Below are 27,928 nucleotides of genomic sequence, written 5' to 3' on the forward strand. Positions count from 1 at the left end.
ACCACTAAAATAAACACCTAGTTATTTTATCTAATGTTTGAAATTCATAAAAATAAGACTTAATTGACAGTGAATTTAGAACCTGCGCCAAATTATAGCTTATTGATGTCATAGTTTATTCCTAGCACCATGTGCAGTTTAGTTTGTCGCTTTCAGTAAAACGGTTCACTTCTTCACACTGTGATTTAATCATGGTATAATAACCGTAATTTCCTATTAAAGCAATATACAAATTAAAATAAATCTCATCAATTTAAGATTCTCAGCAGTTCCTTTTATATTGTCTTTTTACGTTTAAACACTTTTGATTAATTTTAGAGTCATATGCTTCTAGATTGACAAAACACACTTGTTATTTAGTATAAATTTGTCTGTAGGTTATATCAAAGGTAAAATTGTCATTTTTGCTTAAACTTCTGTTAATCGAATTTAATCACACTGCCTGGTAATGGACTGACACACGTTAAGATGATAATTACTAAAATTATGAAAAAATACAAAAACTCTTAAATTGTGATCATTTAATTCTGATAAAATTATTAGAACAGATAACTGCATATTTTGTCCATGTTAAACTATGCATGCGCAATTGTTACTAAGCTTACCTACTTATTACCCCTTGGTGTAGCAATGGATGAGGTCGGAGGGGCACTGACTAACCATTCTCCGAAACGAGTTGGGAATGCCCAATTTCTTATTTACCCCCCCACTCTATTATTCAACCGTAGAAATTATTAAATGTCAATTAGCTTATAATGAAATATATTACAATTGACTTACTACTTTTTGTTTTTAATGGTTAATTGTACTATAGATGTATATGCATGTGTAATTTTCAACAAAGGAATAGAGACATACTATACCGCTGCGTAGAAGTAAATCCTCGGCCTCAATTTAAATCACTGGGTTATGTCTGGTCTTACATTCAAGTTTAAAGCCATATAGTTGGTATTATTGATTAATTTGTTTCCTCATCTGTCACAGCTAGACGATTGATTTCGAATATAAAGTATTCATACATTCTACTGTGCGGACGAGAATGAAGACTGTTTCAAGTCTGAGTGCAATTGGAGTTAAATGTTTCATTTTTATTTGTTACTAGAAGATTTAAGTATAACCACAATGTTCATTATATATGTAATATTATTTTTTATAAAGATCGCGGTTTGTGACAGTTGCTCACCGGAACGTTGTGAGAATTGCACTACACAGTCGATATGTGTTAAGTGCAAAGTAGGGTTTTGGAACGTTCCATCTAATTGTTCTCAAACTTGTGTTTCCCAAACGTGTACATGTACTAATTATTCAGAATGTCTCTCGTGCAAGAACGGATACTATGGAAAGGACACTAACTGTGATAAAAAATGCTCTTCTGGGTGCATTGGCGAGACATGTGACACTAACGGAACGTGTTTGTGTAAACCTGACTTTACTGGAAATATTTGTGACTCTTGTGTAGATGGCAAATATGGAGTAGACTGCTCTTTAAGATGTAGCCAAGGATGTGAGGAAAACATATGTAGTTTATTAGACGGATCATGCAATTGTAGTAGTTATCATACTGGTAAAAAATGTGAAAACTGTATTGCAGATCGGTATGGAGATGACTGTTCAATAACATGTAGTCCGGGGTGCTTAGAAAATACTTGCTCTTCTGCTAACGGAATTTGTGAATGCAAAGACTTTTACACAGGAGATAAATGTGATGTTTGTGAAAATTGGCGTTACGGTGACGGCTGTGTAAATATATGTGAGTACTGTCGAACTTGAAAAACGAATGTCATTTAATGAAATAACAAAGTTAATCCTACAATGGTGAGAGTTATCTTGTAAGATAAGGAGGATTGTTTAAACAATATAGAAGAGGGACACACAAATTTTGATAATTTAGAAAGGCGAATATTTAAATATACAAACATTTGTTTTATACAAACATTTTTAATAACAAATCAATGGCGTGATCTTTATGCCCGTCTCAAACAAGAAACTGCGAGATGCAATACTGAAGAAATACCTTGTTAATTTTCTTATAATATAAAACATTACATATTCAAGCTCCATTAGTAATTAATTGTTATTGTTTTGTGTTATCAAACAGAATTCATCATGATTTTCTTTAAATTATTTAAAACTAAAAAATGTACGATTTCTTTAAGCTGAAAATAATGAACCGACAACGACAGATAAACCAAATGTTGTTGCGGCTGTTGTTGGGGCAGTTGGTGCTGTTATTTTAGTGGTAGCGGTTGTCATTGTTGTCATCGATCTCAAACGAAGGTAAAATGTCAAGATACTAATTCATTGCAATAGATATTCAAAATGGATTATTTATAACATCAATATTAAACGAAATAAGTAATATCAATAAAAATATGTAATTAGTATTAAATATTTATAATCATTTCTTTGATGATTTAATTTCAAAGAAATGAGTTATGCTGGAAAAAGCCGCGAGATGAAGAGCAACACAGCGAAGAAATACCTCAGCCAGTTGTGTACGCTACAGTGCAGAAAAATAGTAATGGCGATATTGTCGTATCTGTAATACATCTCCAAATAATCATGAACATACTTTTATTAAGGGGTTTCATTAACATATTTAAAAAAAAGTGAATAGTATGATATAAAAGAGAAAACATAAGCAGGAAACAAATAATATAAATAAGCGTCCTGTTTCGGAAATAAGTTCCTATCAGTTGTATTTATTTAACAAATGCTTAAAGCCTGAATCTGTCTATTCTAGGACATACACCGGTAACGCCTCAGCAAAGGGAGTCCAGCTATGGCAATCGGGAACAACAATCTCACACTTTATTTGCGAAATACAATGCGGAAACGGGTACGATAATAAAACGTATACTTATGTAGTTAAGCTCGACTGAAAAGGCATATGTTTTCTCCACCTTTAAAAAAACAAATATACTGCAACCACATATTCTTTAACTGTATTATTTGCATTGCAGGTAACACATTATATGAAGACATTGCATCAGGTACTGGGGATTTAAATACTGTTCAAGAAAACTCCAAACCAGAAACAAGACGCAGTGTAATAGTAGAAACACAACATGTTGAACTGGTAATGGAAGCGGAAACTTTGGAAGATGATGGCCTTGAAATTGGTATATTCAATAACGTACACCATTGTATCACATTTTGTTTGTAATATTTAGATAATGAGCTTTAACCTTCTCACTGTTGACCTGAATGATATAATAATAATAATAATAATAATAATAATAATAATAATAATAATAATAATAATAATAATAATCATAATGATGATGATATTACAATTTAGATGATGATGATCAAATAGCGCGAGAAAAAGCAACCAAGTTTGAAGAGAAAGGCGGTATATATTACAACAACGCTGAAAAAATCAATAACCGAAAAGTTGCTGTTGACAACTTATCGAACCACATGATGGAGAAAACTGACATTGAAACTGAAGAAGAATTCGAGGTAAAAATGTTCCTATTCCGTGCAGTGTTAACCACCCACCCTTGTTTAGTTCCTTTCCTAATTGGAAACATTCGTCAAGTAAATACAATTGTAGGGTGATTAAGAGGGTGTATAACTGTTCAGAAAAAACAACAACAGAATATATGATAGTCCAATTTGTTTTGCAGAAATTTCCTTACGGGTTGACAAGATCTTACGCCGACTCACAGAAGCAAGAAAATATTAAACGGAACAGATATAAAGGAATATATCCATGTATGTTATGTTTTTTAATAATCTCATCAGGTAAAGACAATGAATATTCAGCATAAGTTTGCATGGACAGTTTTAGTTCGTCTATTTTTGGAAGAAATGTATCGTGGTATTGTAGATGCTTTGGGGAAACTATGTACACATGTAACAAGAGACAATACTAACTGTACAAAAAGGATAAAAACTCTGGTTTTAATAAGTGTGGAGTTATGTCTCTTATTAATAAAACAGCAGACTCTTCAGAGAAATGTCCCATGTATATTGCTGGATAAATAGTAGGATATCTTTTCAGACGACGACACAAGGGTCAAGCTCCGCGACTGTGAGACGGATTACATAAATGCCAGTTTCATAGATGTAAGTGAGCGTAATTTGACTTGAATTAAAGCGTTCAAATAAGATTAAGTGGCACACACAGCTTTCATATACTAAATAATATATAAATAATAAGACACAGACAACGCTTTTCTATGAAAGCGATAAGAGCAGTTCTCTTCAGTTAAAGACGATCGATGAATTAAATAACTGTATGTCTATTTCAGGGTTATAAAAAACGACATGCGTACATTGCAGCACTAGGTAATGAATGAATTCTAAACCATTTAAATAATTTTACTGTTAATACCTTAAAAGGTATGTTAGTTACAAGTCGCCACCGTGATCAGAGGTTTCTAAGTAAGCTAAACTATTATCTCATACTTCGTACACTTACTTCAGTGGACACTGTAATTTCCTTGAAATACTACAGATAGTTCTTTGTTCAACATACGAATTGCCACAATCTGCCGTAATGATACAGTGTACGCAATAATCACATATAGGTAAAACCAACCATTAAACGCATTGAGGTATGCAACACTTGGTATCATATATCGAACGGATCTCTTGATTAATTTTAAAATAAATGCTTTAAATGTTTCCAATTCTTTGAATACTGTACTCGTAGGTCCCATTTCAAAGCAACTCGGGGATTTCAGTCCATTTTGGCAGATGATCTGGCAAGAGAAAGTGGAGAAAATTGTCATGTTGACCAATCTTGTTGAGGATGAAGTAAATACAATTATATTCACATTTCTTTCAATTTGTAGATATTTTACAGTCATATCGTTTTAGTCTTATAAAATGAAAAAGATCAATGATCTATGATTTATATGTGACCCTCACCCTCGTTCTCTATTGTAGAAAGACAAGTGCGAGCAATATTGGCCAGACCTTGGAACAAGTAAAATCTACGGCAAAGTCCATGTTTCATCCCAGAGCGAGGATGAATATGCCGAGTTTACGAGGAGAGAATACACAATTACAAAGGTATCGTGATTGAAACATGTTTGTTTTATCGTCTTATATATTATTTAATTAAATGGCGTTTAGCAGACATTATTTCTTTATTTATCTGTAACGTTTACAAACAATCTATTTCAATGACGAAGAATATAGTGTACCTAAGCCAGATTGATTTTTTGAAAAACCCTATTTTTACTGAATATACTGAATACTATTTTGTCAACCGGTAAGTTTCTTATTTTCAATTTTATGAAAAGCATTCATCTAATATCTTCCTGTATAATTTGTATAAGACTGATCAATACAATGCACCGTGTCAATGACTGCAGACTATTTTGTGAGCGACGTAAACACTTCTTTTATTCAACCAAACGATCTTTAAGACGATACCGTATTAAGATAACATTTAATGACATGAAACACTGGCTCTAATGTTAAACGCAAACATGAATTTACAAATGAAAACTTCCTTGTTTAATTTAACTGTCATGCTTTTAGAAAGAAATATTATTTGATTTATGATTTTGTGGTATTAAACTCATTTTTCTAACAAAGTTGTGGACATGTTATTTAGAAGTCCTACTAATGAAACATCTTAATATATGAGATTTTAATTTAATTATAAACGATTCACGATGGCATCGAATATTACACCAAAAATGATTAAATCATTAAAAATCTCAATGTACGCGTAATTAGGATTTTAAGCCATAGTTAGACCGATTCTTGTTTTGTTCACAACGTACCGTATAGAAAATGGCAAATTAAACTTTTAGATACTCACCCATAACCTAATTGCAATCTTAGCCGTCGTAAAAGGCTCAATCATCTAAATTTATCCTGTATTTACACCCGTGATTAACCCTTGTATTTGTTACCGTTTGTGTAGAATGAGATTGACAAATCCATAAGGCAGCTCTGCCAGTAGCGCTTCAAGCACATACTCAGACAGTTAGTGGTTCGAGTCCCATAACCGACACATACATTATGTACATGTACAATGGTATACGAAACCCATTCGTAAATTCATTAACTGTTGCAAGAATTGGTCTACTGCATAAACACTGGAAAGTGAGTCTACAGCTTTATTTAGTAGAAATATACAAAATTGATAGAAGAGGTTTGCCAGGGTATCTAGAATAACATAACCTTTTTTCCATCAGTACGCATTTTAACCTAATCCGATACGTTTTAAATTTCACTTCTTCGAAAATGCATCAGCGATAGTTTAACATAAAACCACAACTAGAATTGAACACATTTCTTAACGAGTACAATATATATAAGTGTACGTAACTTGTCTGTAAGCATATTCTGATATGTGATATGCACATTTTCAACATAGACAAACCTACCAAGGCCAAAATAATCGTCTTACATTTAAAACGCGGTCAAAATCTCAAAAAATAACCTAGTAATTGATATTTTTGATAACAATCAAGACATAATTCCTGTTTAAAAATGGGTCTTTGTCAGAATTCTCCGCTTTGACTATTTTTGTCAGCAAAATGAAACTACTGTAAATGTAGAGACTCGCTTCCCATACATGATTAAGAAATACTATAAGTAAAGTATTATGTAAAAAGGTTATTTCACCATTTTGGTGTATATCTACCAAAAAAAAGAGATTATCTGGAAAAATAAACTTGCAATGCTCATATAATTCCGCCATAATCTAATTTCAATACTATTTTTACGAGCATCAAAGTTCGCTGAACAATAAATCCGCCATAGGTCAGTTTAAAGGTGCACACCTATGTATGCAAACAGTAGAAGTATTTGTGAGACTATAAACTAGCTAAGTTAAATATTTCATTGACTAGGATCACTTTACGAAGAACATTAAACGAAGGAAGCAGGCTTAAGCATTTGGTTAATGAATTTAATTGTACTAACTTTTCTTGTTTTACGAGATAAGCATGTAAAACACGATGTAAAACAAGTACACCTTCCCTTGTTGTTAACAATTAATATCAAATCATAATGTTTCAAATGATATTCGGAACACATACTCTAAACACGATCGTTTACCTTAAGCAGATTTATTAAAGTTAAACCTAGTTATTTATTTTGAACAGATAAACCGCCCGTCTGGTATTATGAAGTTAAGTAAAATTTCATATTCACTATATTAAGAAGTCAAAAATCTTCCTTGTTTATTTGGTCTAAATCAATACAAGACAAGCAATAAAGTGAACTTCAGATGTATAAAATACAAGGTCATCGAAGAGTGGTGTAGATTTTAAGGCAGAAATAAAACTTCCTTGTTTAATGTTTATGTTTTTGTAAACATGCTTTTAAGTTATTAAGTTTAAATTGAACAACAGTTTTATATTTTAGCAAATGACAAAATGACGTTATAGTTTCAATGCTTAATGAAATACGTTATGTAGAAACGAGCCCTATAGCCTTCTAAAAGTAAGATCTTTTAAGGGACATATATCAAGGCTCCACATAAAAGTTCAGATTTATACACTTTGTTTGATATATTCTTTGTTCAAATATTGATATCAAACGTAGGTCCTATGATAACAAACATACATTTAACACAGAAAATGATTTAATCACGGAATATGTTAATGTTTACGCTAAAAGTATATCCTTTATATTTTATCATGACACAACTATGAGTAACAAGTATTATTAGTTTTGAGCATTGCTCTATTTCACAGGAAAGTGAAACCAGACAGCTTCACCATCTTCAATTTACCTGCTGGCCGGACAAAGGTGTGCCGGATGATGTCACAGGAATCATTGATTTCAGACAGAGAGTGCTGAGCCTACCTGTCCAATTTGATGGTCCTGTTCTTGTTCACTGCAGGTACTTTTAGTGCTATTTTTAGCATATATATGTTCGCATAACATAAACCCTTCCGATTTCTAAATACAATCCAATTGACCTTTAAATGTCTTCTTTGTTTTCAATATCTTTTAAAAAATTGAACATGTCACGTGTTTTCAATAGCTTGAAATATATCAAAACGTTTTGGCGTATTTCATAATAATATAAATAATCAATCATAGAAAAGAATTAACGTCAACGTCATACACCGTATAATAACGGTACCTCGTATAACGGCAAAACGTATAACGTTGATAGAAACAGAAATATGAAGTGTATGAGATGGTATACAAACATATTAACATTAAAGTATACTGGATCACAGGTCATGCAATAGTCAATTAGACCTCTTTTTAACTTTCTTTAGGGAATTTTCATTGAATTCTTAAACCGTGGTATTATAGGATCAAAACACAATATTTCTATTTCGTTTTATGGTGCCATATCAAGTGGCTACCTTATTCAACTATTTCTATTTGAAAAAATAATCACCAAGAAGTCACTATGCAGCATTGATTAGATAAATATTGATATTTTGAAGAAAAAAATATAGTCAATTGAGGTTCCCATAAAAAATGCAAGCCAATTTAAACAAAACTCTGATAAAACATTTTTTGAACATTTTGACTACAGTTGATAAAGTTTTGTCATTATACGCATGACTAGAACATTCAACATTTGAATTTATTTATTTTACACAAAAATGGCACTCCTCTAGTTTGTTTACAATTTCTATAAAACAATAAGGCTTGCTCATTTGCATTTACGCATTTCAAACTATTTGTCATTGGCTCTTTCAGTGCTGGTGTTGGAAGAACAGGAACGTACATTGCTCTAGATATTTTGACAAAAGAGGGAGAGAGTGAGGGGTCAATACACATCCCTGGCTGTGTGATTAACATGAGACACGATAGGGCCAACATGATACAGACCGTGGTGCGTTATTAGCAAGTTATTATATCAGGGGTAATTTAAATGCCCTAGTGATGTATATAGTGTAATAAGCTCAAATAATAATACTTGTGATATTCTTTATTTGAGTCGTTCACTGTATCCATAACATTAAAAATACAAATGATTTGTATACTATGTATGATAGAAATAGGTTTGCATTCATTGAGTATTAATATCGATTGCTTTCGTTGTATTTAATTGTTCTTTAACAATTGTGCATGTTACTATCTAGAACCAGTACGAGTTCTTATATAGCGCACTCGTCAGCTCGCTGAGTGATATCAGCAGACCAATTAGAGGAACACATTTTCGCAAGTACATCAATCAGATGGGGAAGGAAGGATTCAATCGACAGTTTCAGGTTTGACGTTATGGCATAGGTGTTAATAGTGTTTTTAATATAGATATAAAAATTCACATTGCATTTTCTTTAACTGTAATAACATTCCATCTTCTTCCTTGATTACTGATTCAGTCAATATTAATACTAGAAACGCGTATAGATGATAATATTTAATAAAAAAAAACACGTTTATATGATTATGCAGGAAATGCAAACAGTTTTAGAAAAGCCGTCAGGTTATGGAAAGCAGACCATATAGAGGAATAACAGAATAAAAGGTAGGAACAGACCATTGACAGACATACCAGGTAGTTAATTATTTCGTTGCTCAAGTATTCCATGTTTTATTCCACTTGCTGGAACATAGGACCCCTTAGAATGAAGCTCTTTTAATGATTTATGTTTAAGTTAACTACCAAACATTTCTACATGACCTTAGAATGCTTTCGTTAGGAATCCGTATTTTTAGGATGATATACTAAAGTTCCAGTTTTTAGTGGGTGTTACTGTTCCCATTTACTCACATGTACCAGCCAAGAGGAGTATGACACACTTAAGTAATTTTCGTACTTTGTGCAAGAGAAGATCTTAGCACACCTGTGTGATACAGCATACAGGCAGCAATGTTAGCTAGCCATGGTTTATCTGAATATTTAAAGTGTTTGTGTTTTTGTAGGGAACATCTAATCACTTTCTAGACTTTAAAAAGCATTGGATTATCATTTGCGAACATAGATATATACATGTATCTTGTTTTCATATTAAAAATAGTCTACAGCAGTTTAAAAGTTCTAATTTGTTTTAAGTACTGCACACATTTCTGTTTATACATTTCTTTCATGCCTTTTTGTTAAAGCCAGATCTTTAAATCTTAGTCAATATCAATATTGTTTCTACCGAGTTTTTTTTCTGAAGAATAAAGATTATTGCGTCTGAGATCTGAGATTTTGTCTGACATTTCGTTTAAAATTTGTAAAGATCGATCAAAATTGACATGGTATTCGATACCTAAAAGACATCAACTGCCCTTTTAAGATAATTATATTGCAGGAGATCGCAACAGACCTAGCAGGTTCCTTAATAGCCCACCTGGAGCTCCTGAATGTATAAATGCAGTTTACATCGACGTAGGTAGCATTTACTTCCCGGTTTATTTAAGTATAACTTATACATGTAAGATACCACTTTGGTGTGGACTTTGGTACATGACTACAATTAACTAATGTTTAATTCATTGGACTTCAATTATCAAAACAAAATTGTAGTGTACTGATTAAAATATGTAAGCGATAGTATTAGCTGCGAACATTGTGGCCACATAGCTATGCATTTAATTAAAAATATCTTATCGACATATAGTGAGCAAATTTTAATGTGATTGACAAAATCAATTTGCGAAGTGTAATGGCATCAACAATTAGTCAGCCAATTATGTGATCCTTTTTAAGAGCTTGAAAGCAAGGACTCGCTTTTTGGTTGTTCAAAGTCCAATGAAAGAAAATGTGATCGACTTTCTGACACTGCTGTCCAAGGAAAAGTGTACTTGTGTCGTAAGCTTTGAACCTTACACTGACAAACAAAAGGTTTGTTCTTCTTAAATTACAATTTGTCTGTACGATTTATTCATGTTTAAGTTGTTCTCATCTGTTGGCACAATAGACCAAATTTATATGATAATTAAACAAATGTTTGCTATTTCCAGAAACAAAATGTCGGATTGTATTTTCCTGCTGGAGACCACATTTTGAAACAGGGCATGTTTCAAGTCAGGTGTACAAAACAAGAAAACCACGGCTATTGCACAAAAAGACTCCTAACGATCAAACGCAATGAACCCAATGGGGTAACTATACATTTAGAATACACTTGCTGTTTAAAGGTTGTGACAAAAACCTTTAAGAACAACCTTTGTGTTAATACTTTTTGTGTTAGGGTGTCATTTTTTTTAGCACATGTTGATACCAGCAAAGTTGGAAGGTATTTTAGTTTTTTGTAACTTCGTACAAAGTCTTCATCCTTATCCACCTTTTGCATAGTCTTTAAACTTATATTTTAAACAGCAAAGTTCTGAAAGGGAAGTCACTCACTTTGAATTCAATGCATGGAATTATACCAGTGACGTCCCGAAGTCGAGTAAGGATTTTCTTGATCTCATCAAAAGCGTTGATGCCAACTTAAGAGAAACGTCTAACCGAGGCCCGCTTCTTGTTCACTGTTTGTAAGTACAGGTGTACTTTATTCATTAATCAGCAAAAAATGCCTTTACATGATAATTTTTCAACAAGCGTGTGTTTGTTTTTATTTATTACGTTATAATTTCCATACTTCTAAAATATGCTGATGATTAGGTTTTGTGAAGGGCATCCTTCGGAATCATTGAATATGATCAGGTCGTTTTTTTTTTATCTTTAGCCAGTGAAGGTTTATTGTGCATGACAAATGTTGTCGTGGACATAATTTGTCTTAGTGTGTGCTCCTGGAAAATCTCTTTTTCCAATGTATTTCGAAACGCGTACACAATTTGAAAACAAATGATCATATCCTCTGCGTATTGACGTGTATGGATATGATGGACAATAAAGAGACAAACCGCCGAACTGAGATTTACCAGTCATGGTGTATATGGACCACATCAGTTATCATAAATATTTTCAACAACTTCTTGTGTTTTTTTAACTTATCTTTACGATATCATTACAGGGACGGGACTGGAAAAAGCGCCTTGTTCTGTGTTGTTTCAATTTTGGTTGAAAAGATGAAAATAGATCACGAAGTCAGCGTTGTTAATACCATAAGGAAAGTCAGGTCCAGGCGTACATCCGCAATCCCAAACATGGTAGTCTTTAAAAAAAATTGATAATAAACACAATTTAGGAATACATCCAATACATGCTTTGCCATTCTTTTACCTGGTATGTTGGAAGAGTCTTAGATCGACTAAAAAGTTTCATATTCAGACGCTTGTAATCACACATATTAAAATATATATTTCAAAACTGGTTTAATGTAATATCATATAGAATGTTAACAATTTTCTTATTATATGTAGAGTTCAAGCATTGAAGATTTCTTTTTTCTGACTAAGTCACCAATTGTAATAAAAGTATTTGTCACGTTGCTTATTATCTGTTTGAAATATACATACACTTGTTTACTAGAATATTTTCCTTTATCTTCAGGCACAGTTTAAATTCTGCCACGAATGCGTGTTGTCCTACATAAAATCATTTGATTACTGTCAATATTCAAATTTCACTGGTAGTGTTACTAGTGCATCTACTGCTTAGACGGATTGTTGGCCATGCTAGATCAACAACAGCTAAACAGATAATGTAATCTTATAAATACCAAAATAGGATATTTTCATCTTTCAGTGTTCGTAGGAACAAGATTCATTTATACAAAAACGTAGTGTGCCTTAACGTATCGAATTGTCATCGTTTGGCATCACATGTTTTATAATGTATTCGAGATTTATGCAACAGTGTATTAAATGCAAGCTGTAATTTAACTGGTGTTTCAACTACACCCTGTATTTCGATAGGAATTGATTCTGCCAAACCTGGCGCCAGTGTGAGCTGACACTTGCTTGTTTAAGTACAATTTTGCCTATGAAGGACGTTAACAGTGAATATATATCCCTTGAAGAAAAACATGGGCTTTCATTTGATTGACTTGTATGTTTTGTGTTGGATTCTCTAATATTTCATTCGATTATAGTTTTGTATTTGTTGACAAATTATTGTATAATAGTATGGATTTGTTAAACATGAAGTATTCTGACGTAGGTACAAGCGTTGATGTCTAGTGTGGAGAATTAATTATTTTTATTAATTGACAAAAAAAAAAAAAAAATTGTATCATACTCGCATTTCCTTTGTTGGGAATGATTTAAGATTGTATTGCATTTTTTTTCTTGCATGTACGCTTTTTGAACGCATAAAGGCACGCGAGCAAATCCAGTGAAGCGCGCTAGCTAATCGTAGCACGAGCTAAATGAAGTTTAATAGTTTACTATTGTATGTAATAAACATATGTTATATAAATCATTTCGACAAACAGTATTATTATTCAATATTATTAAATGTGGTTGGGCACAAATTATATCAACATATGACCAGGGTGACAGAGGCTTATATCTTTGATTATTTAACTGTTATGAGGTAAAAAAAGAGGTGGGAATCAAATGGTGACGTTGTTATTCACTTATTGGTGTGCACACGTGGTGTCAGAATTACAATTGATAAGATAGTGTTACACGTTATTTAGACGGGTGCTCCTGAAGCGTGTGAGCACCAAAAACACCCAAACAAATGAGAATATCTAGTCCAAACAATCAACATAAAAGTCCCATACTACTTTGTTTTCTATGTTCATATTAAGGGCATTGCTTTATAGAAGCCAAACTGTGAACAGTATTCAAAATCCAGGCATATATTGAAAAGCTTAAGCTAAGGACATTACGATAAATTGCAGAGAGTTAGCGCACAAGACGTTCACTTATTTGCGCCGCACCGAAGTGCGCGCCTATTATGGAATGGGAATTTATTTTAGTTAGTGGTAGGAGCGGTTTTTAAGTTGGTTGACAGTTGGGTTTTACAGTTACTTTATAATGATTAAAAATGCAAATCTGTGGCGATTGCATGGGTGTTAAAATTGCTATTAATGATTGAATAGATAGTCTTCAATTTATCTTTAAAACATTATTTCGGAAGAACGACAAATAAGTATAATAACTGTTCCCGATTCGTTTACGTTTTCCGATTGGTTACCTGAAATATCTGAAATATCATGTGCCGGAAATGTAAAATGTGTGGACCGGTAATTATGTGAATGGGAATAATTATGTTTTATGTTGTTTTGTTATGGTTATTGCATTGATTAACCATGAGGTAATCTTTTTTCTTTAATCTAATCGATATTGGAATTAAATGTTCACCTAAATTTATTTGTTTATGTGTTGAAGGTGACATTAGTAAAATTTTATTACGATTGTCCCCGAGTTGTAACACATACCGGATGTTGCTATTTTTAGAACCAGAAGGTATTTCCTCGCTATTCATAGGTCAATAATGGAATTTCTACATCGAAGTAGTTGGAAACTCGGGTGATGTTTTTATCATGAATATACTTTTAAAATAAGTAAACACTTAAAGTGCACACTGACAGCTGATTACGATACACCTAACAATTTGAGTCATTACAGTAAAACATGGATTATAAGTGAATTATACGCGTAGGAGAAGATTTTCTGTCGAAAAAACGAAAGTCAACAATCGGCATGGAACTGGGATATTCGTTTCAAAGGGCTATGTATGTAAGTATCTTTGAGTAGTTTTGTACGTTAATGTGTTCAAAAATGTTTGTTTTTTAATTTATCTTTGGAATTCTTAAATCATTTTTATTTGCTAAATGTTAAGACAGCGTGTAAATATTTTTACATACATGTACTATAATTATATATTATTATAAATATACATGTTACATCTACTTATGCACCAGTCAATTGTAACCACGCCCCCCCCCCTCCAGGTCGGGGGTATACCGGGGATAGCGGGGGGAAAGGACCGTGTATTTACCTTCGAGGTGTCCCTGCATTGCCGGGTGAATGCGGTGGTGGGGCGTGGTTACTATTGACTGGTGCATTATGCACCAGTCAATTGTAACCACGCCCCCCCCAGGTAAGGGGAATAGCCGGGACTTTGACTTTTGGTCCAGCCAACCCCAGGTAAAATCCTCGTCCTGCGAGGACAAACTGATGGTCAAATCCCTGCCATATGCCCCCGCACCCCAGGGAGCCTAGGTGAGGCATATTCCCCGCTATATTTTGCTCGAAGACAAAACCACCGCATTCACCCGGTACTGCAGAGCCACCTGTAAGGTAAAAACACGGCCCGTTTCCCCGGCTATCTCCGGCATAACCCCGGACCTGGTGGGCCATGGTTACAATTGACTGGTGCATTATGTACATGTTTCATATTTTTAAATGTACTTATGCACATTATTTATGTATATGATATGAGCATGTAATATTTCATTTGATTGTTTTATCTTAGAAAAATATTAGACTTAAAATTTTGTTTAAAAATGATGTGTTTTTGTATGTGACCTATTTTTAACATACCATAATACATGAACATACCCATTATTTGTTTATTACTGCATATTTTCAAAATAAACCTGTAAGAAAAGACGTACATGGTTTCGGACTGGAAGCCACGACAGCTTTGACACTAGCGACATTCATTTGCTTGGTGTAGGTCTCGTTAAAACCCCGTACTGTTGTGAATCATTATCAACCATATGCACAATAACTACACATTTGTGCCTACCAACTTACTCTTGGCTAACACGGATATTAGTGCAGAATGTATAATTGATACATGTGCATTTGTCTTTCACAGTTGTAGTTTCTGCCGGTTGATAATCAGAAGTCTAATTTATTTCAGGTAGGAAAATGACTGAATAATACTAAGTCAACGAATTGGGGTTATGAAGAATTCCAGCCTGCATTAAATACTATGTTGGATCATTGAGACAGATTTGACATCCATGTCATCCACAAGGCAGTCACATCTGATAGAGATGATGTGAGTATTTCATATAAAACATATTTGAGTTGGTGTTTGTTGTTTTATAAACTCACTGTGTGGTGGTGGTGGTGGTGGTGGTGGTGATGATGATGATGATGATGATGATGATGATGATGATGATGATGATGATGATGATGATGATGATGATGATGATGATGAATTTTATTGATAAATTTAGTAATTTTCTTTATATATTATCTACATGTATGTATCAGCTTGTTTTTTTTTTTAAATAATGTCGAGAAATATTAAACTGTTTATATTTTATTTTGTATATGTATGGCAGTATTATTATCTATACTAATAAGTTAGAAAGGCTTTAAAGTACATTTTTTTTCCTTTACTGCACTAAGCATTCTAGATTGGTAAAGAACCTGAAGGGGCATGAAAACCAAATCAGCATTGACTCAGCATTGAGTAATTATCATCTGTGCACACACTACAAGTACAAACGCATGGGAACAGACCAAGCTTCAAATGTTGCAGAGTGAAGACTTATTGCGAAAAATTCTAAATGTAAGAATAACATTGACAAAATAAAACAAATAGACATCGATTACCTACAGAGACTGTTTACAAGTTATAATATTAAAAAGACAAATTAGTTGAGAACTTTCACTCTGACATTTTTGGAGGGGCATTACCGCCTACATGTACATAGTGTTCTTGTTTCTTTACATATTTTCATTTGAAAGAACATTCATTGTTTTTAAATCTGAATTCTGAGTAAGTATCATACGTAAAATTCATTTATTTGAATAATTACATTTTATGAATAAGTCTAATAAAGCTTTATTTTTTTTCAAGAAAAGGGTTGATTTTTAAGCATTTTATTAGCTATAGAAATGTATGGTTACATGACATTATGTATATTTTCTTCAATTGAACGGTAAACTATCATAAATTGTCTTTTAAATTGTTCATTAGACAACATAGAAAATATTTAAAATGATTTCAGCAGGTCGTCTTATTAATTTTTTTTATGAATTTATAAAACTGCTTTATATTTTCAAACATCGAAATACTGCTCTGTTCAGAAGACTCACAAGATCAATCACAATGAATTTTGTGCATGTGTATCAATAATGCTGTTCGGTTCGGTTTCTGTTAACTGAAGTTTATTTCACCAGAAACTGTTGTGTTTATTTCATAAGCTCTGATAATGTGAAAAAAAAATCAAATATAGAGAAAATATTTTCTTGTCGCTCTTTGTAGCCCTTGGAGTTTGGGGTTGGGTGTAATGAAATTTAAATTACTTTTTTAATTCACGGTAAAATATCTTCAAAATTTGGATAAAAGTCCCATAGTGTACCATCATAATAACTATGTTGTCGGTGAAAGCTTTTATTAAAGTGTGTTTACTAATACCTTAATTCAATTTAAATAATTATGGCCTTTAATGATTTTTGTTTTCATATAGATTTCCTGCTATATTGAGCTTTGTCAATTTTGTTGTTGTTGTGTATTATGTGCAATTACTACTTCTATTTCCTAACTTAAAAAAATTGTCTCATTTGTCAAATTGAATTGGGACATATTTCATATAAAGTGAAAAAAACACACACACTATTTTTAAAGATGCACTCTTACTCCCAAACAAGACTTATCACAATTAATATTATTGTTTTGATTTTTCAAAATGGGTTGATAGATGTCAACAACAATGTTTCTAATGAAGGATTTTGAGTTCAATTCGCTAATAAGAATGAACATAAAACATGGTATTTCTGCCTTGTGATACTATAGTAGACCACAGTAAATCTTTTAGCAATCACCAATCATTTAATATTTGTCATGCTTTCTGCTATTATAAACAGTGTCACAAGCTTGTTATAAAGCAGTAAACAATATTTCAGTAAATGCATTACTTAGTAAGTAGTTATTGTTTTATCAGTCAATTTGATGTGTGTTATAAATACAATTATATCATATATGTATTGATTTCAACTAAGAGTTTCACTTTAAAGATGCTCATTTAAAGATAATGAACAGACACACAAAAACTAGACACATTTGATACTAATTGTATGAATGATCATTGTTTAGGTGACCTCTGATTTGTTTTGGAGATATTCATAAATGGGTGTTATTCTTTGTTGTCTTCAGTTTCTTATACATTTAAGGATTTTTATAGTTGCTTTTCTGGTATATATATCAACTTAATGCAAATGAAAACACACTTTAAAGTATACACATTTGATACTAATTATATAAATAATTATTGTTTACATGTACTCTAATTTGTTATGAAGATATTCATTAAGAGGTGTTCTTCATGTTATTATACATTTTGGACTTGATTTCGTATTGCTTTGCTGGTATATATTCATTTAATGCACAAAGAAATTATTATAAGTGTTCAATATCACTTTCACGCATTGTTTACTATTATTTTGTGCATATTTGGTCTATTTATGCTTATATGTGCATTGTTGTATTTCAAGACCTTTGTGAAAAATAGAAACAGTATTATTTCTTTCATACATAGTCTGATACATATTCAGTTTGTATGCATTATTTTTATCATATTTGAAAAATTTGCCATTGTCCTATAAGACAAATGCTATTTTTGTGTTAATATCACTGTCAACTAAAAACATCCATTTTCAACTCTTCTTTACCATGTAAATGGAGAAGTTAACATTATAACTCCATTGACCAGTTTTTTATGCAATTTGTCCAATTTCATACATTTTAGTATTATTAAACAGCTAAAAACAAGGCATGTTATGTTATAAATGCATTTCATCTAGTAAACAATGTTCTCTTTTTATATAAATTTTTATTAACAGATCAATAATCATGTTCTATTTGTGTTTGTAACTTTCAGACGAAATGATAATGTTTATTAAAGTACTACAATTTTTTTTTTATTTCATGTCACTTCTTCATGATGAATTCCCCATATAATCAGGAAACTTATTCTTCCCTTCAAGTTATCATTCCAGCATGGTGACTTTGGCCCCTCCCCCTAAATGATTAGAACTGCAGTGTACAAGAACAATAACTCTATTTCAGCGAATTGCAAGAGTTATTCCCTTTGTTCCTTTTTCTGTCCGTAGCATAACAAGAAAACTACTTTTTGGAATTTCATTAAACATCATTCAATGGTAAAGCAGAATGACTATAGCTGTATTTCAGCTAATTACAGAATTATTGCTCTTTGCCTCTTTTTCTTGACCAGAGCATTACTTTCAAAATACTCATGGTATTGAAATAAAACTTGGTATATGGATAGGTGACAATGACAAATAGTACAGTGCACACGCACCCTAATTCTGCCGTGTTCATTAATGTACCACACCCCTAATGAAATGTTCAACTTGAAACTCTTCATTTTCAATGCTTCAGCCTATGTTGTTAAGCAGAATACTACAAATATTTTGAGAATTTCATGGATGCGGTTCGATGCATTGTAATATGCTTGTTGGCCTTGACATTTCTTGTTTTTCAACATATAACAAATGCATAAACTATTAAATGGTCTTTCATGTATGTAATTGCATGAATCAGCGTGTGAATACAGTGGTAAACATGAAGTTACAAGATAGCTTTACGCACATGCGCACTAGCTCACCTTTATTTCAGTTAGTTAATTGTGTGTTAAGCTATAAAGAAAGAGAGAGAAAAAAAAATCAGGTGTTCGACTACTCAAGTTATTCAAACTCAATACTTAATGCATTGTTCTGAACTGAGGTTACACATTCATGAGCTACATACTCAAATTGATGTCGTCCGAGCATAGCATAGTTTCTCCACAGTACAGCAATGGCCTACTGAAGAAGACGCCTGTGTATATGGTAGAAGCACTAATATTCAAAATCATGTTGCGATCTCGTCAGGACTGCAATTTATTTAAAAATAAAGAATCATTGTACTCTTACAATTCAACATATTCGTGGCATTTCCCGATCTATAAGGAGTGTTCCATGAGGGGTCAATACGTATGCATACATCGTCACGTATGTGGTCGCGTTCGACCAAAATGGTTTCAGAAGAATCGTGACAGTGCGTGTAGAAATCGCCAAGACGGAGCCCCGATAATTCTACGACAATGGTGCGAATGTCAATGAATATTAACAAATGCCACACAGATTTTCGCAACAATCTTAGCACGGCGTGTTGAGATAATTCCACGGTGGTGGATATTTGGTTATTTAACATTCATGGACTTAAACTTTGTTAATGAACTCAGATTGCAGAATTAGAACTGAACATCAAATTAAAGCATTGAACTACATTCAAGATACAGAGAAATATTGTATAATACATAGTGTATGGTTTACTATACTACGGTATCAAATCTTTTCATGGTCAGAATCATTTACACTCAAAATATAGTACGAAACATACAATGCATCATGCCCGATAATTAAAAAAACAACAAATGAAATACCTGGTGTATAAATATCAATTTAATGTACCAGACGTTTGAATTGGAACAGTATGATTACATACAAGTCATTTCAATGCTGATAATGGAATGTTCATACTTTTTAAGTTTGTGCAGGTACATTTGAACCAGTCTGACCGTTTAATTTTATTTTAAAACATCTACCATCGTTCACGTTTTTAATGAATCGAACGAATGTTAAACACAAATTATCCAGGACAATTAAGGGAATATCAAAAAGTATAAACAGAACACTTCAGTTAATTTCGCACCGGATGACTTCAGTGTGCTAAATGGTAACTTTAAACGATTTCCCAATTATATTGCCTCGTATGCAATATAAAAAATAATGGCAGTTCTATATTGGCTGATGGTTAGCCCAGCAAACCGTGGTAAGATAAAGCTTACAAAAAACTATGTTCAGTAAAATAGAAAATTAAAGTTTTGTATTTCGTAGGAGCACACTTTGAAACTGTGTAAGATTCAAGAGATAAGTTAGGAAATATTATAATGAGTATTGTTGTCGTAGAATAATAAAAATGATATGCATATTTTCTTATTAGTGACATCCCAGTTGCCAAACCCTCAGATTTGCATCAAATTGCATTAAAATTACATGGAATCAATGTGGTGCAAATCTCATGAGGTCAATTATTATTACTGTGAATGTGACCTTTTGTATATATTAGGTAGATGACATAAGCGTAGCATACGAGCCCTTCTTATTCATGAAAATGTAATTCAGGTCATCTAGTTGACTTAAAATTCAAGCTCGTTAACTGAGTCTATGTCAACGCAAAATCTGACGCAGGGAGTATGTATCGAATGATTGGCAGTCGGTGGACGTTTAATTAAACACAGGCGAAAGCTGTAATTCATGATGACTAAGCATAGTACTTAATAATTTCATCGACTATCAATGTATATTGTAATTTAATTGAATACATATATATATTATAATGTTATTAATTAGGTGATTTCATATTGGCCAAGTTATTTGTCCGAGGTTAGCTTTAAGGGTGAAGGCAAATACAGCTGATCGAGAATGGTTTTAGGATAAAAGGGAAAACTGAAAAGTCATTGCCATTCTTTTCTATAATATTGTTTGAATTTGCAATTCTTCTGTTTAATACATTGAACGTGCACGGACTAAAGACCAGGGATCGCCAAAAATGTGCCATTATTGTAAAGTTTAATAAATACAAGGATAGGGACGCGATCCTGTCCACTAAACGACAGCTTAAAACACTTCATATTCAGTTCACGAGGACTTTACAGAGCGGGTCATGGCACATAGGCGTGAGCTCGACAAACGATTAGTGAGTTGCCGAGAACGTAGGAACTAAGCGGTCATTAATTATGACAAACTGGTTGTAAATAATACCGTATATGGGCGACGATAGGACCACGAATGACGACACGGTCGAAGATGTTACTCACTAGGGGCATGGTCAAGGCTCAGTAGGCGGACTACAACCACGTGTTAATGTTTATAAGCAAGTCAATATTTTAAGCTGGAACGTTAATGGGTTATCTAAATTTAATGATGATGTGAATTTTATAAAATACTTAAACAAATTTGACATAATTGGTTTACTAGAAACCTGAGGTTATTTCAAATCAGAATTTGATAATTTTATTCCATCCTACTCCCACTTTGACTATGTTAGAATAAAGCATTGTAATGCAAAACGCAATAGTGGAGGTGTTAGTGTGTTTGTACGAAAACATCTGATATTAACCAGCTTTATAAAGCAAATATGTACCGACTAAGGAATGTGTCGTACTCTATATGAAATCTAGTGGATATGAAAATATGAACGATATTATTATGTTCTTTGCATATGTGTCTCCAGAGGGATCTACCATTTACAATACTATGGGAGAAACTAATGGTATAATATTTCTGGAAAACAACATTATAATTTTAAAAGATAAGTACCTAGATTCCTTTTTGTATATTGTGGGGGATTTTAATGCTCGGACAAAAAATTGAAATGATTATATACCAGATAATTTGGATTATTTATACAACCTAGACGTTGATTATGGGCAAGATTGGTTGGATATGCCACGGAAAAGTAGGGATGTTGAAGTGAATCGAGTTGGAATGTCTCTATTAGATGTATGTTGCACTCACAATATACATATAGTAAATGGTAGATTGTTCGATGATTGTAATAGTAATTTTACATGTATTGCAAATGATGGCCACAGTGTGGTGGACTACCCTATTGTTTCTTCTGAATTGTTTGATAACGTTTCATATTTCAATGTAAAAACTATGATGTCTCTGACCACTATCCAGTGTATGCTAAGTTAAAATTCACTGAAAATGCGCGACAAAGCGAAATGCAGAAAAAAGACGTACAGGCTATATTAAGTTACTTTTTTTCTGGCGCAATTTTGAGCTTGATAACGTTATAAGATTATTTCAAAATAATTTTGGTACATTGCAAGAAGATATTATGCAGACGATTGACACCAATATTAATGATGCAGTAGAAAAAATTGAACGGTTATATAAAATGTCCGCTGAACATATGCGCGGGAATGATAGCAAAAAAACTAAACAGTCACAGCCATCTTGGTGGGATGCATCTTGCACAGAGGCCAAAAGAAAAAAAAAATTCGTTTTTAAGACGTTTTAGGTGAACAAATTCTCATGTTGATTTTCTTAATTATATGGCATGTAGGTCATCTTTTAAAAGTCTATGTTATGCAAAATCATTAGCTTATAAAAGAAAAAGCGCAGTTCCCCCCTGCAGTCTAGGAATAATCCTAAAACGTTCTGGCGTCTAGTAAAAGGATCGAAACCAAGAAATGCAGAGATTAATATCATACCGGCAAATAAATGGGCAGTTTATTTTAAATCTTTACTGTTTAAGGATGATCAACCTCCAATAGATAACATGTACAGAGGGGTTAGACAACACGGTATTGACATATGAGAATGACCATTTCAATCGTCTAATTTCAGATGTTCAGGTAGTAAAAAGCATCTCTAAATTAGGAAAATCACACGGAAACGATGGTATTTTACAAGAATACTAGTCAAAGTATTACCCCTGTTTTTAAAAAGTTATTGAAGTTGAAACTGGAGAATTTCCTAAATCCTGGAGTGAGAGTATTATAGTCCCTATATTCAAATCAGGTTGTAAACAAGATCCAAGTAATTATAGGGGCATCTCTCTAATAAATGTAATGTATAAGATTGTCTCTAGTATAATAAATGACAGAATATATCATTGGGCTGAGGAATACGAAACCATTGAAGAGTCACAAGCCAGTTTTCGCTCAGGCTACTCTGTAGTTGATAACTTATTTTGCCTACAAAGTATGGTTCAGAAATATATTTCAAAACCGGAGGGCCGCTTCAATGTCCTTTAAGTAGACTTTCAGAAAGCGTTTGATTCCCTAATACACATTAAATTATTCACTAGCCTTTTAGAAAAAAAGTATGAATGGAAAGATCCTTACAGTTCTTAAGTCAATGTATTCAAATTTAAGCGCCCATGTAAAATTGAGGGAAATAGCATTTACCAATCATTTTTATGTAACTTAGGGGGATTTGAATACACCAATAATATTTTCTCTTTACATCAATGACTTCGTAGCACATTTAAGAGACACATGCAGAAATGGCATATTTATAACTAATGATATTCCTGATATTGTTTGTCTTAGTTGTGCTGACGATGTAGCGAACTATGCAGTACGGGAAATAATCTCCAGATGCAGCTTAACGCTGTTTCTAGTTTTTGTCAAGATACGAGTATGCAAGTGAATTTGAAAAAAGACAGAAATAATAGTATTTCGGAACGGTGGCCCATTACGTAATTATGAGAAATGGTCTCTAAAAGGCCATCCAATTAACACCGTATCCGTATAAAAATATATGGGATTATTGTTTATCCCGAACATTCCTGGACAGCGGCTAAAACTAAATTGGTGTCACAGGCACGCAAAGCAGCCTTTTCCATAAAACAATACCAAAAGCAGTTCGGCTATTTTTCGCATTTTAATATATTTAAACTATTTGATAGTATGGTAACTCCAATTCTCGCCTTCGGGTCTGAAATATGGGGCTTTGAACATAGTGAGGTAATAGAAAAGGCTCAAGCAGAATTTTGTAGATATTTTCTTGGAGTGAATTCGACAGTAAATACAAGTATGGTACTTGGGAAATGCGGTCGACTTCCACTTTGCATTGTATATTATTCAAAATGTATCAACTTTTGGTGCAAATTGTTGCAAATGCCATATCAAAGATATCCAGTTAATTGCTATAAAATGATAAAATCGCTGGATGAGGTGGGTAGGTTTACGTGGGCGACTGGTTAAAAATCTGCTGTTTAGGTTTGGCTTTGGTTATGTTTGGATCTCGCTGGACGTTGGGGATATAAATTTATTTCTATATACATTCAAGCAACGTTTAAACGATTGCATGCCCCAAACTTGGCACAATGATGTTACTACTTCATTGCGATGCGACACTTATCAGTGTTATGTATCACTGTTAACCCCTGAGAAATATCTAACAATGGGCATACCTTTTATAATCAGACTAGCACTCGCGCGTTTTAGATGCTCAAGGCACAAGTTAAACATTCAAATAGGTAGACACAATAATGTTAAACGTGAAATTCGAATTTGTTTACACTGTTACAGGTACTTAAACATCCAGGTAATTGAAAATTAATACCACGCCTTTTTCGAGTGCCAACAATACGAGGAAATACGAATAAAGCATCTATATAAATGGTATAGTGGTCAGAGATATCAATTTTCATTTAATTGTTTAATGAGCAGTAACGATAGCTTTGTCGTTAAACATGTTGCATATTTTATCTATCAAATTATGACTGCAGTAGATAGTAGATAAAACATAAAGCAGTAAGCATTTCAGAGTGGCACAGATTATATTATTGTAAACGTTTGTTGATGTTGTATTCTGGGTCGGGGGCCTTTATTTACAAATAAATTGAGTTGAGTTGAGTTGTAATCACTATTCAATTTAGACGCAAACACTTTCAACGGACGGGATCGATAGAGCAAAGGGTTATGATTTCGATCCCCATTAAATGCACAAAACAGGAAAATGTATAGTCCGTTAGACTTCCTCTTAATCTTTATTTATATATTCATGAAAGGTATTGCGTGTATCAACATGCTTCTTGTATGTTGCTTACTGAATACCGGCCATGAAACCTGCCGAGATTTTTATCTAAGAGTCAATTTCTTAAAAATATTTTATCTATAGCTTTATATGTTTACACCACACGTATCATACATTTCTCAAATGACTAATTCTAAAAGCTATCATATTCAGTTATTTGTATCACTGAAGACAACAAATCTCAGTAACTTAAGTTCACGGACTGACATGTTTTAAATATAATGTGATAATGCAATGATACTTGAAAACACCTTTCGAATGACACTACAGGGATATGCCAAGGTGTAAAACTAGGTCTCTGTCTATCGTACACTCACTAGATATGTTGATAACTTGATATTTTATGTATTCAAAACAAAACCAATACATATTGCTTGTATCATAATTGACAACGATGTCCTTGCTTCGTGTTTGATTTCAAAGTCCCAGATTGTGAGTGCAATTATCACTACCCCCATTAACAACAATACAATAAAACTACGTTTTATAACTAAACGCCTTTTGTTTTGCTTTCTTATGTTTAAATGCTTGCAGTCTCCCGTTAAAAGCTTGATTATGATAAAAATTGAGAAACTAATTATAAAGGTGATTTTCTGTGACAAAATCCGTAGTTTTGGTTTTTATTGTTTCATTTATATTTCATGAAAAATGTTTTAAACTTCGGTTAGTTTTAATCTCACTTTTTCTTGTTGTTCAAGTTTGTGAGTTCAATTCGATATGACAATTGTTATAAACAGATTGAACAATTTAGTGCAAATGAATCTAACGGGACCAGCCATTATTATCATAAATATAAGGGACAATTCCAGGGGTCAAACATTTATACAATTATGGTGTCATATCATTGCCCAATCAATAGTAAATGAGAAATAAATGATTTTACAAGACAACGAACATTACGAAGTGATCACATGTTGTCGTGAGTTCATACAGGATGAGCATAGAAAAACATTTTGTTTTAAATGTTAGCATTTTACGCAGCTTCAATTGTTAAGGGAAATAATAAGTCGATACGTGTCGCGTTGTATATCATTGATTAAATGACGTCGTGCTCATTCAATCGGATACAAATATTAAAATAAAACATTCATGTCAACACCATTTGCAAGTTATACACAATGTGAACTTTAGGGTGTTTTTATAACAAAATACTAGGCGAATATAAATAAAAATATGTTAAAGAAGAAATGAATAATGTTGGGGATACCTTCAAACACTAATTCATTGACTATTTTTCTTGCATTGTTCACTATAATTTCGAGTAGTTTTATTGCAACGAATAAAGGAACTCATCAAACTGTATTACAAAACTATTTTGTATTTAGTATATCTTCAAAGAAAATCTTGGGTTATACAAAAAAAACGGCCATAATGAGAACTATGTGTTATGCAAGAATTTGGACACAGCATTTAACTATCTGTTTTTATACTTGCTAATATGTTAAGGGAACGGTCCTTAACATCATTCTAAAACGTACAGTCCATACCAAAAATATTTTCTTTTCAATGAAGTCATGGTTTTTCATGTGCAACGTGCACTTATCTTGACTCATTGATAAAGATATTTTAAAATGAAAGTCATCTTCGTCTGTGACGTTGTTTGTATCGATTTGAACATATGTAAGGCTTGTTTGTGCCTTAAATAAGATCGAAGTGAACTAGGCTACTGGGCTTGTCTCTAAACTCCACTGCGTTTCAATGCACACACTACATAGTTTCTCGATAGAGAGGAGACACACCTTGATTATCAAACAGGCTGCCGTCAAGTGCATTAAAACTAGTATCATTCGCGTGCTAGAAACATCGTCGGCATATGCATAGAACTACTGTAATCCTAGAATCAGGTTACAAAACATCTAATTGATACAACAGATAACTTAAGATTGCTTTATCTAAAAAGCGCTTTCTCCCCAATTGCCTGGTTGCAGTAAAGGAACAAGCAATAACGGACACGAAATTTGTGCTATGGGAAAAATTTACAGTGACCTTGAGGTTTTGCCTATTCATCCGTATTTAATAGTGAACATCTACCGCATAAAATCAGTGATTCTAAGTCTTCTGATCTCAAAATCAATGGGGGTCATCAGCTAGCCATGATCAGCTCGCATACGAGGTAGGAGGTTCCTTGGTAGAAGCGTTTTTGAGTGGAAACCATTCTTCTTTGGCATAAGTTCACCGCGAAAATATCGTTTTTCAAATGAATGTCACCTTGACCCTGACCATTGCCCTTATGATCTCAAAACAAATAGGGACATCTGTTTGTCATGATCAGACTCTATTCCAAGGATAATAATCCTTGATACAAATGTTATATACTTTTTGAGCTGAAAAGAGGTGTGACGTATGGACGGATAGCAAAAAACATATCTCTCATCTTATGACATAAGTATTTTAGGTGAATCTTAAAATAAGTATCAGTACTTTTCTATACTAAATATCGTTTTTCAAATAAATTTCGCCTTGACCCTGACCTTTGCCCTTATGATCTCAAAATCAATAGGGTCATCTGTTTGTCATGATCAGACTCTATTCCACGGATAATACTCCTTGGTACAAACGTTATATTGTTTTTGAGCTGACAGGAAGTGTGACGTTTGGAAGGATAGGGAAAACATATCTCTCA

The 27,928-nt window shown here is 33.0% G+C and overlaps 1 protein-coding gene and 1 long non-coding RNA gene across 2 annotated transcripts; both read left to right on the forward strand.

Annotated features, from left to right (window-relative positions):
* The first annotated feature begins 1,138 nt into the window (after positions 1-1,138).
* Positions 1,139-13,246, forward strand: LOC128204682 (receptor-type tyrosine-protein phosphatase mu-like). The gene is made up of 19 exons (XM_052906081.1): positions 1,139-1,750; positions 2,157-2,277; positions 2,427-2,518; positions 2,744-2,839; positions 2,964-3,122; positions 3,302-3,465; positions 3,633-3,720; positions 4,010-4,074; positions 4,260-4,296; positions 4,664-4,767; positions 4,900-5,025; positions 7,674-7,822; positions 8,644-8,779; positions 9,030-9,158; positions 10,191-10,244; positions 10,589-10,723; positions 11,201-11,358; positions 11,841-11,976; positions 12,320-13,246. Exons 5-19 carry the CDS (start codon positions 3,083-3,085, stop codon positions 12,425-12,427), a joined length of 1,629 nt encoding a protein of 542 aa, XP_052762041.1. The 5' UTR covers positions 1,139-1,750; positions 2,157-2,277; positions 2,427-2,518; positions 2,744-2,839; positions 2,964-3,082; the 3' UTR covers positions 12,428-13,246.
* Positions 9,033-10,723, forward strand: LOC128205499 (uncharacterized). The gene is made up of 4 exons (XR_008256260.1): positions 9,033-9,158; positions 9,346-9,418; positions 10,191-10,267; positions 10,589-10,723. It is a non-coding gene; the product is annotated as an uncharacterized LOC128205499 (long non-coding RNA).
* Positions 13,247-27,928: the final 14,682 nt, after the last annotated feature.

This window comes from Mya arenaria, chromosome 10 (assembly GCF_026914265.1).
Source record: "Mya arenaria isolate MELC-2E11 chromosome 10, ASM2691426v1".
NCBI lineage: Eukaryota > Metazoa > Mollusca > Bivalvia > Myida > Myidae > Mya > Mya arenaria.